The following is a 10,824-nucleotide window of genomic DNA, read 5'->3' as shown; positions in this document are numbered from 1 at the left end:
AGAAGTGAATTAAGATGATGGCCTAATGGATGCGGTTGTTTCCAGCGCATTTCCCGTCAGGCTGTGTCTCTTTTAGCCACATGTTCCTTGATTCCCTGCACAGACGTCTGTTCATCTTTGTCATCGATAAATTGCCTGTTTGTGGCCATAAATGCTTAGCTCATATTATTAATAATGCATTTATACTCTTCAAAGTGGAGCAAACACTGTCATCTCATCGCCCTGCATCACTTGTCTCTTTCTCTGATTAATGTCACATTTGGATGGCTACATATGCAGTCTGACGTCCCTGCAACCAATCAGAAAATGGATGCAGGTGTCCCAGCCCATGTCCCAGCCCCTCTGACTCCCTTGCCGTTGCCTGGCAACTGGGCCTGCTGCTTGGTGTTTCAATCCACGGCAGCATCCTGCAGGGGTTCTCACAAGGACGAGGCAAGAGGAAATAATCATTAGATGCACAAGAGGAAGCAAATGACCCAGGACGGACTTCATTTCCCAGACTGCTGAGCAGGAACATGTAATGTAATGAAGCACATGGGAGGATATTTTTTTGTTATAACATCTCGAACATAATAAAAGATATTCTACTGACTTTAAAAGATCTATTAAAGCAATGTATGATTTAAAGAAACAAGGGCTTCTTATATGTTCACCGAGATATCAAGCTCCTCTCTTTTAACTGAAGAATGCATTTTAAGCATCACGACACATTGGTGCTTTGACACGCTGGTCTGTTCTGGGCAACGGGTGCAACAACTTGCTGTCACATGCATTAACTAACATGCTCTGCTGCTGCTAACCAGTCTCAGTAAGGGTTAAGAAGAAAGGGGGCGGGACGCGAATGGCTTGAATCCAGTATTTTCCTGAATCTCTCTCCATCTCTCTTACTTCCTGCAGCATCTCACTCCTGCTCATGAGCATCTAGCCGAGTGCCTAGTAGATTTGCTGGATGCACCAGGACCGGATTCAACTTGTGAGTGCGTAGGAGTGAGTACGGACTTTGTTGGGATCTCCAGCCAAGAGACAGAGGCAAAGAAAGAGAGCCATCGGACAAACACTGATTTAGTGTGGTCCTGAGGAAGAGAGAGGGGTGAGCTGAAGAGGTACGATGAGTTTAAACAGTCAAACTCTGACTGGCAGTGGACAGGATTGGACCAGAAATGGCAGCAGCAGCAGCAGCAGAGGCCCCATGGAAAATGAGAGTATGATTTTGAAGCCCTCCACCCCCACCAGGAACCTTATACCAGTGAGTATCTCTTCTTACGCAGCATCCATTTAGTTTGTGTGAGTTTCCCCGACTTCATAAAGGGTTGACAGCTAAAACAATGCACATCACATGAAATACAAATTATAAATTAAAAACTTTCTGTCATCCCTTTGGATTTAAAGTTAAAACTAAATTAATTAACAGTCAAATGTGAGTTCAGCCAACAAACTAGAATTGGCTGTCAGCCGTTCTGGTGTGGGCCTGCACTATGTCTTCCAGGGAAAAGTATATCATACCACTGCTCTTCAGCTCACTCATTTGTTAGTAAGTTTGGCATTGTCGATAAAGCCTTTATTAAATGATCCCTGTCTGAAAGAGACTGAGTCTGCACATCAGCAAGAGTTTCCTTGTTATTCTTATGCTGCTGAGAATGAATAATGAACTGTCTGTGCAGGTGGATAAGATACAACTCTGAACCCAATTTAAAAACAACATCATCTCTTCAAACCCAATCCTTTGTGTGTGTGAAGCATTAGGCAAGGCTTCATGAAACAATTTTGTTTTTGTACTTGTCATCCTCCAGCCGAAGCCGGAGAACGCCATCACTATCGCTGTGTCGTCTCAAGTCCTCTTCAACATGGAGAAGGAGCAGCAGATATACAAACAGCAAGGCATGGAGGGTTACATCAAGTATCAAGGGGAGCATGAAACGGAGCATTTCAGCCCCGGACCTGCCTGCTCCTTTGTCAAGGTCAGAGACAACAAGTGGAATTTGAGGAGAAGAGACATTCACAAGCACTCACCAGCACACACACACACACACACACACACACACACACACACACACGCACACACGCACACAATCAAACCGGATCAAACCCAATGCAGAGCGATTACTTGGTGTCACTTTTATGTGCTGGGTCGTGTCTCTGTAGGCGGAGGATGACTAATAAGCTTTAAACATGAACCCACCCTAACACACCTCAAACCTCTCTGCAGTGAAACAGTCTTTTCTTTTCTTATTTTCTTCTTCCTATATATATATATATATATATATATGTATATATATTGCTTCAATCTGTGTCTGGTTGTGTTCCCAGGCTCTGGAGGCTGTAAACACTCAACTGAGGAAGCTTTACCCTGACAGTGATGAGCTGTTCGATGTTGTGCTTATGATGAACAACGATGCAGAGGTTGGCCTGAGACTCAACAATACCATCAATCATCACCGTGAGTTACCAATATATATTTAAAAAAGTAGGGCTACTTAGAGTGGCTATTTTACAGCTGTAAGAAGGCTGTACTGTGGCTGTATTATGGCTGTAATATAGGTGTATTGTGGCTGTAGAATCGTTGTAGTGTGGCTGCTGTATGTCTCTGATATATCTATGTTGTGGCTGTAAGCTATAGTGTTTCTGTATTATAGTTGTAATATGGCTGTGGTAGGGCTGAAATAGCATGGCTGTAGTGTGGCATGCTCATGGCTGTTATATGACAGTAATGAGCATATTCTTATACAGTCACTGGCCTCATCACTAATGTCTCTATTTCTCAATATAAGGACATCCGTTTGTCATGAAGCGAGCGGTGCAAAGAACAGAGAAGTTGAAGTTACATGAGATAAAATTAATTTCTCTCTAGGTCCCATTTTTACAAATCAAGTCTACTGGAGACATCACTGAATCCTCTATTGGCTCAGAAAGAGGAGGAAATAAAGTGACATGCAAAGAGAATAAGGGACAGACTTTAATCTAAGAATCTCTTGTCGTGTTTTACTTTGCAATTATATTTATGTTTTTATGTGTTAACAGGCTGCCTCTTGGTTCAACGGGTCGCTCTCATCTCTGTGGATGAGCAGCGACTGCCGGTGGTTATGGTTTGATCTGTTTCATAGTCAACACACAACAATGTGTTGCAGTTGTCATGGTTCCTCACAGGGGTTTCATCTTTCCTCACCCTGCATCCACTGATTGAGTGACCAAGGGGTGACCAAGCAGAAAAATCTGCATGACACGTCATCCTTTCATGTCCCTCCAGGTTCTCTCTCTCTCTTCCTGGCTCTGGCTACTATAGTCACACATCATCCACTGTCAGTATTTAATATTACAACAGTCAGAATACAAAGATAGTTGTGCCCTCATTTCTTCATTCTTCATTATTGTCATTACTATCTCAGGATTGGAAGATTACTAATATCTTATTTACCTTAATTAATTCAATATTATTTAACTTCCCTCGCTATCCGAATACAGGCAAGGTGGGGGGTCAACACATTATAAAATGAAACATTCGGCGATGACTTCATTCCTTTCACGGCGTTAACTGTTCACTGAGCATTTTGTATCCTTATCTCTGCAGAGTTGTTCATCAAGCGCTTCTGTATGACAGGGGGAAACAGCCCCGTGAGCTTCTTGAAGGCTTACCACACCAACCTGTACCTGTCGTCTGACCCAGGCAAGGTTCGAGAAGCTCTGGCGAAAGGTTGGTACAAAAGGAACTATGTGTCATTGAGAAACTTTAATAATAGATAATGATAATCTAATGATAGGTAGTCTTTCACGTCGGCACCGAATCTTTACAGGTTAGACTTATGGATGTGTGACCCTGTGTGTGTGATGCTCTGAATGAACCAGGTATAGCAGCAGCCATCATGTTCACCCCGGAGAAGATGAATGAAGTGTCGGAGACTCAGCTGCGAGTCGCCTTCGACGGTGATGGAGTACTCTTCTCTGATGAGTCGGAGCGCATTTTCAAGAAAGATGGACTGAAAAGGTTCCAGGAGCATGAGAAGACCCACGAGAAAGATCCTATGAAACAGGTACAGTAAACACTTAGTGACAACTGTAACACTGCTAATAGAAATGTAGTTCATCAATTTAAGGACAGTTCTGTGCTTGTGACCCTTTTTTATGCCACAAATATGCACACAGACGAAATGGTCTCTGTGGTAACATGCTGACGTCTCTACGACAAAGTGCAACAGAAAAGAAACGAGTTGTCAGAGCTAATAACATCTTAATTTTGATGTAAAATTGCAATTAAGACATTTGAACTGTAATTTATTATTAATCGCCAATTGAAGAGGAATCCACATATAACCATATTAAGTACAGATTCAGTAAAATATGAATATGACATCCGTATAAAAGAAAGTGTGGACTAACTGCACTCCCTCATTCCATCCTCCTGCAGGGGCCACTGAAGTGTTTCCTCGAGGCTTTAGGAAAACTGCAAAATAAATTTTATGTCAATGGGCAGCGCATGGACTGCCCCATCCGGACATACCTGGTGACGGCTCGCGATGACGGCAGCGCCGGTAAACGAGCCTTGAATACACTGAGCTCATGGGGCCTGGAGATTGACGAGGCTCACTTTCTGGCAGGGGCGCCCAAGGGCCCCAAGCTTGAGGAGATCAGGCCACATATCTTCTTTGATGACCAAAAGAGTCATGTGGACGGGGCTGTAGAAATGGGGACGGTGGCATGCCACGTGCCCTACGGGAGAGCTAACGAGTTAAGCTAGAAAGGAGTGATGGGCAAAGAGACGTCTGCAGAGTAGCCTGGACATCACGGTGGTGACAGACAAGGAGCTTGACGGGACATTTCATTTTTGCGTACATTGCTCTATGAATGTTTTTTAACGATTGAAACTAGAATGGCACATTAAAGCACAGGCTGCTCCAAATAATACAGGGTCATAGATACAAGTTTCTTAAATATGCCTGATCACGTTCCATGAATTATTCTCTGGGAAAAAGGTCAACATTTGGAAAAACGCTCCATTACACAATGTTACAGAAAGAATTCCTGGATCTGCTGTAATCCTGTGTTTAGCAAAATGAAACAAACAAACTGACATGGGTGAAACCAAAACCTCCTTGTGGAGGGAATAGTGTCCTTAAAACCAAACAGAACCAATAGGTACTAAAAAGAGAACCTGCACATTCTCAACAAATTTGCTCAGATTCTAGCTTACAGATCAAGAAGAACCACCAGGTGACATATTTTATAATTGAATGTACTCATATAACATACTTTTTATCCACATTAACCCACATTAAGAATAAATATCTGAAAGTCAAACTCTATCGAAATAAAGAATCCTTAAAATAGAAGAGAACTAAACAGATAAGTGGGAGAAAATCTATAAGAGTGAGTCTGAATGGAGCGTGACCTGTGCTACACAGCTGCACTGAAGATTTGCACTCAGTCATTTAAGAAGATTTTTAGAGTTGTATCACTTCACTGCTCATCTGGGTGTTCCAACATTTTTTTTTAACTGGTGCCTTTTTCCCGTCGTTGTTTGACTTTATTTTTCTTGGGTTAGGGTCAGCCTTGCACGGTAAATGGGCCTGTTTCATCAATGCATATGAATGTATTTTAAGATTGCAAATGAAGAAGATTAGTCAAATATTTATTTTTTAATTTCCTCTTTTGCAAGAAAATTGTGTATTATTGTTATCAGCCACGTGCAATTTTCAAATATGCTCTTTGTCCCTGAAGTGCCCAGAGTTCAGTGTGTCCCGGGTTGTTGCATGCTTATGTCTGTTTTATTATTGTCATTCAGTTTTACAATCAAGCTTTTCTGTTTCAAGATTAAATTAAAAGTGTCCGTATGCGAAAAGCACAGCTTGTGGCATTTTTTCCTCCATGAACAGACTGGTTTTTATTCATTTGGTTGCAGAACTTGAAAAGTTTCACCTTCTTTACTCTCAATCAAGAAATGAAATGAAAAGCAAGATCAGACGGTTTACAAACACAGAAATAAGTTTTGCTCGTCAGTGAACTCTGCACTCTGGACTCTCAAAAGACGAGAATACTGACAGAAAAAGTACTGACAGAAGTTTTACTCCCATTTCCCACTAGGGGGAGACAGAGACCAACATGCATTCAAGCCAAGCTTATGGCACTAAATTAAATTATTAACTTTGTAACAGAGCTCTATGTTTAAGTGCATTGACATGTTTAATGGTCATCAAGGCATTCCTCACTTGGGATTTTTAAAAGTCTATATGAAAACACAAACAAACAATAACACGCAAACAACATTGCCAAACAAGGAATGTTACGATTATATGGTGAGAATTTTATCATTTTTTGATTTTTTTTTTCTATTGGGGTGTCATTTCATTAGAACCCTGTATTCAAATCGATGGAGCTGGCTGTCGTCATTTTAGCAATGGAGATGAAAATCAAATTTCCCAAAAATAATAATGAGAGGTGAGAAAGAGAAGGCCCCTTATGCTTAAACTCTCACCTTATAATCGTATCATTCATTGTTTGGGAAAGTTAGTTGCGTGTCATGAAATGCAATGTTTGATTGGTTGTAGTCAGCTTCTGAAAGGAACAATGCTGAAGTATAAATAAAGTAGGTGATTGACGTGTGACTAAGTCCTTATGGCACCATTCCAAAGCCGGGACTATGGAATGGTAGAACAGCAACTCCCTAACCTGGTATTTAATTGTCTCCAATTGCCATCTCCACCGACAGAAAATACTGCACACATAGTGCACAGGGATTCTGGTAAGGTGGGCCCAAGTGGTTTTGGCACAAACACTGAAAATAACCCAGTTATGCTGTCTAAGTGTATTTATTTTTCAATTACAAATTATTTCCCCATGCAACAATATGTACAGTGGCCCTGACAGAGAAGACCCAGCTGCCTTTGGTCCTCAGCCGGGACTTTGGAATGGTGAGCAGGGCCTTTGATTTAACTTGTTTAACTAGTTGTGACTGCAATCAGGACAAACGTTTCTCTTTGTCAATGAAGAAAATAATGTTTTGGCCCTGAAGGTTGTGCCACCTCAAAAAAATATTCACAGTTCAGTGTGTAGAATTTAGTGACATCTAGTGGTGAATTTTCATATTGTAGCTGAATACCCTTCACCTCACCCTCCTCTTCCAAACATGAGAGAGAACTTTTAGAAACATTTATTTGTCACTGGACCTTTAACAAATATATTAAAGTATAAGTATAAGTATATATTGTACACAAGTGCCTAAATTCATATTCATGTTTATAAATCACAACAGTGTTATGATACACTGGTAGATAAATAGATACTTCAACTAAAAAGCACAATGAAACAGTCAACTCTTTTAAATGTGTTTTAACTCGGTTGCTTTTATTTTCGGAGATGTAAGATTCAAACAATGAAACATCATGTCAGGTGACTGCAAACCAGACAACTTTCCAAACATTTCAGAACATAAAAATGCTGCTTCATCACTTTCTTCATCAGATTAACAGGATAACCAATTGTTGATTATTCAGAAAAAGAGGCTTGCCACATACCCCCCAGCTGCTCCAACACTGCCCACAGCTGCAGTGGCGGCCATTGACAAACCAGCCGCACCTACAGTGACACACACATTGGGCGATCAGTACATTTTATCAAGCTACAGAGAAAGCAATACCAATACTATCATCGCAATACAGTACATACAGTGTTATATTTTATTCTACCTAAAGACTGCATTAAACAGACAGACAGATGGATAGTTTACACACAAAAGGACACAGTTCAAATCAAAATAAACCATCTACTGTTTACCTGCGGATTGAAGAGCAGCCACTGCACCTCCTGCTGCCACTGCACCCCCGTTAGCCACTGCAGCAGCAGACATAACTTGAGCAGCCACTGAGCCTGCTGCCACTCCAGCTGCGGTGAAACCTGCGGCCCCGAGAACAACAGGGGCTGCCGCCACAGCCCCTACTGCACCTGGACAAGAACACAGCAGAGATGAAGCCTTCATTATTGTTGTTGTTTTAATAATTATTATTGTTATTTCATGTCTATTAATGTCTTACCTGCCACAATTGCTACACCTGTCACTGAAACACAAGATTAAAATTGCATCTTATTAGAGCGAAGCTTTACAGACTTGTATTACATACTTTTATTTATAAAGTGAAACATGATGCTACATATAGGTGTTGATTTTCTAAAAGAGTGTTTCAGTATAGTCAGAGGAAGAGTAGTACTCACCAGGATCCATGTTTTTTCTTTGCTCTCCTCTCTGCTGTGTTTTCCCTCTGATGTGACTAGCCTCAAACTGGACTGGTATTTATTCACTTCATGAAGGTTTCCTCAGAAACGAAACTGTGGGACAATGTGAACAAAGAGCAGTGACAGATAGTCACATCATCTCCACTGGCCTGCTGAGGAATATGAAACTGAAAACAAAACCTCTTGTCAGAGGTAAAAAAAAAAGTATCATTAAAATCAAGCAGAACTGAGAGATGAAATCGGCACATTCTCAAAAATATAAGCTTGATTGCCAGGTTACAGATCAGGAGGAAACATTTAGTGACTCTGGACTATTTTTGATAAAGAGTGAGTCTGAATGGAGCCTGACCTGTGCTCCAAGGCTGCACTGAACACTTACACTCAGTCATTTCACGCAGAATCTCCATGAGGCTTCTACGGTTTTATCACTTCATTGCTCATCTGTGTACTTTAAAAACTAGAACCTTTTTCTCGTTGTTGTTTGACTTAATTTTTCTTGTCAGCCTCATACACGACAGTTCAGTTACACTGGTAGTTAAATAGATACTTCAAATAAAAAGGACAATGAACCAGTCAACTCTTTCAAATGTGTTTTATATCGGTTGCTTTTATTTTCGGAGATGTAAGATTCAAACAATGAAACTTCATGTCAGGTGACTGCAAACCAGACAACTTTCTAAACATTTCAGAACATAAACATGCTGCTTCATCACTTGCTTCATCAGATTAACAGAATAACCAATTGTTGATTATTCAGATAATGAGGCCTAACAACAACCCTGGGTTTGTACCCTCATGGTTAAATGCACTTATTGTAAGTCACTTTGGATAAAAGCGTCAGCTAAACGAAATGTAATAATAATGTAATAAAAGACGAGAAAAAGATGGATACTGACAGTAGTTTTACTCCCATTTCACACTAGGGAGACAGAGACCAACATGCATACAAGCCAAGCTTATGGCACTCAATTAAATTATTAACTTTGTAACAGAGCTCTATGTTCTAGTGCATTGACATGTTATATGGTCATCGAAGTATTCCTCACATGTGATTTTTAAAAGTCTACATGAAAACACAAACAAACAACAACACGCAAACAACATTGCCAAACAAGGAATGTTACGATTATATGGTGAGAATTTAAGGATAAGGGGCCTTCTCTTCTATTAATTATCTACCTCCAACGGCTCATTATTATTTTTTGAATTTTTTTTTCTATTGGGGTGTCATTTCATTAGCACCCTGATTTCAAATCGATGGAGCCGGCTGTCGTCATTTTAGCAATGGAGATGAAAATCAATTTCCCCAAAAATAAGAATGAGAGGTGAGAAAGAGAAGGCCCCTTATGCTTAAACTCTCACCATATAATCGTATCATTCATTGTTTGGGAATGTTAGTTGCGTGTCACGAATTGCAATGTCTGATTGGGTGTAGTCAGCTTATGAAAGGAACAATGCTGGTGAAGTATAAATAAAGTAGGTGACTGACGTGATTAAGTCCTTATGGCACCATTCCAAAGACGGGACATTGGAATGGTAGGTAAACATGATGCTACATATAGGTGTTGATTTTCTAAAATAATGTTTCAGTCTAGTCAGATGAAAAATGGTACTCACCAGGATCCATGTTTTTTCTTTGCTCTCCTCTCTGCTGTGTTTTTCCTCTGTTGTGAGCAGCCTGGAGCTGGACTGGTATTTATTCTCTTCATGATGGTTTCCTCAGAAACAAAACTGTGGTACAATCTGAACACTAGGGAGCATCTCTACAGCATTGCTGAGGAAAATGAAACTGATGAAATCCATCCAACTGGAAACAAAGATATGGAAAATGAATCTGCAGTTTTATTATTTTCATTTAAAAACATACATGGCAGAATAAATGTTACTTAAACAAAGAAAGGATGTTTTTCATGAAAGCACCAGTGTACAATTAACTTATAGCTTGTCTGATTGTAATAAAATAATTAATTTTAACATAACTGGGCTGTATCGATGATACTTCGCCCCTGTGTTATTCTTTCCCAGACGATCAAATAAACAAAACGTCCTTGTCAGAGGTAAAAAGTATCCTCTGACACGGAATCAAGTGACTCTGGACTATTTTTGATAAAGAGTGAGTCTGAATGGAGCCTGACCTGTGCTACACGGCTGCACTGAAGACATGCACTCAGTCATTTCACTCAGAATCTCCATGAGGCTTCTACAGTTTTATCACTTCACTGTTCATCTGTTTACTTTAAAAACTGGAGCCTTTTTCTCGTTGTTGTTTTAATTCATTTTTCTTGATAGCCTTGTACGTTGTTGGTGAATGTGGCTGTTTCACATTGTAAGGGAAAATTCAACTGACCAGTTGTCTCACTACAGTGGCCTTGGCAAACAGGGAGTTTGCTCCAGCGGACGGACACAGCAGACAGGCACTGAGGAGGATTTCATATCTTTTTCATATTACGTTTTATGAAGCACCTCTTTGTATTAATTCTGGCATGTCTTCTTTTTCTCATACTGTCTTGTGAAACGCCTCTTGGTATAAGTCCTGGCTTTTTCACCTTCGCAGCCAGTTGTTCCATCCTGAGCACCCGTGTAAACTCTGCAGAGCTTACTATTATA

The 10,824-nt window shown here is 40.4% G+C and overlaps 2 protein-coding genes across 3 annotated transcripts; one reads left to right on the top strand and one right to left on the bottom strand.

Moving 5' to 3' along the window:
• Positions 1-849: 849 nt before the first annotated feature.
• Positions 850-5,833, top strand: LOC128451447 (cytosolic 5'-nucleotidase 1A). The gene is made up of 6 exons (XM_053435284.1): positions 850-1,246; positions 1,791-1,958; positions 2,308-2,437; positions 3,566-3,688; positions 3,841-4,025; positions 4,400-5,833. Exons 1-6 carry the CDS (start codon positions 1,109-1,111, stop codon positions 4,727-4,729), a joined length of 1,074 nt encoding a protein of 357 aa, XP_053291259.1. The 5' UTR covers positions 850-1,108; the 3' UTR covers positions 4,730-5,833.
• Positions 5,834-7,304: 1,471 nt separating this feature from the next.
• LOC128451448 (interferon alpha-inducible protein 27-like protein 2A) lies at positions 7,305-9,964 on the bottom strand. Of its 2 annotated transcripts, none has more exons than XM_053435285.1 (5): positions 9,835-9,964; positions 8,197-8,399; positions 8,019-8,042; positions 7,762-7,929; positions 7,305-7,563 (listed from the first exon to the last, which is right to left on the bottom strand). In XM_053435285.1, the coding sequence occupies exons 2-5, from the start codon at positions 8,204-8,206 to the stop codon at positions 7,478-7,480; spliced, it is 288 nt and encodes a 95-aa protein (XP_053291260.1). In that variant the 5' UTR covers positions 8,207-8,399; positions 9,835-9,964; the 3' UTR covers positions 7,305-7,477. The 2 variants fall into 2 exon arrangements, with proteins under 2 accessions (XP_053291260.1, XP_053291261.1); XM_053435286.1 differs by having other exon boundaries at positions 8,197-8,310; positions 9,835-9,952.
• Positions 9,965-10,824: the final 860 nt, after the last annotated feature.

The sequence above is a fragment of the Pleuronectes platessa genome, chromosome 11, assembly GCF_947347685.1.
Source record: "Pleuronectes platessa chromosome 11, fPlePla1.1, whole genome shotgun sequence".
Lineage (NCBI taxonomy): Eukaryota > Metazoa > Chordata > Actinopteri > Pleuronectiformes > Pleuronectidae > Pleuronectes > Pleuronectes platessa.
This window is presented reverse-complemented; position numbering and strand designations above follow the sequence as displayed.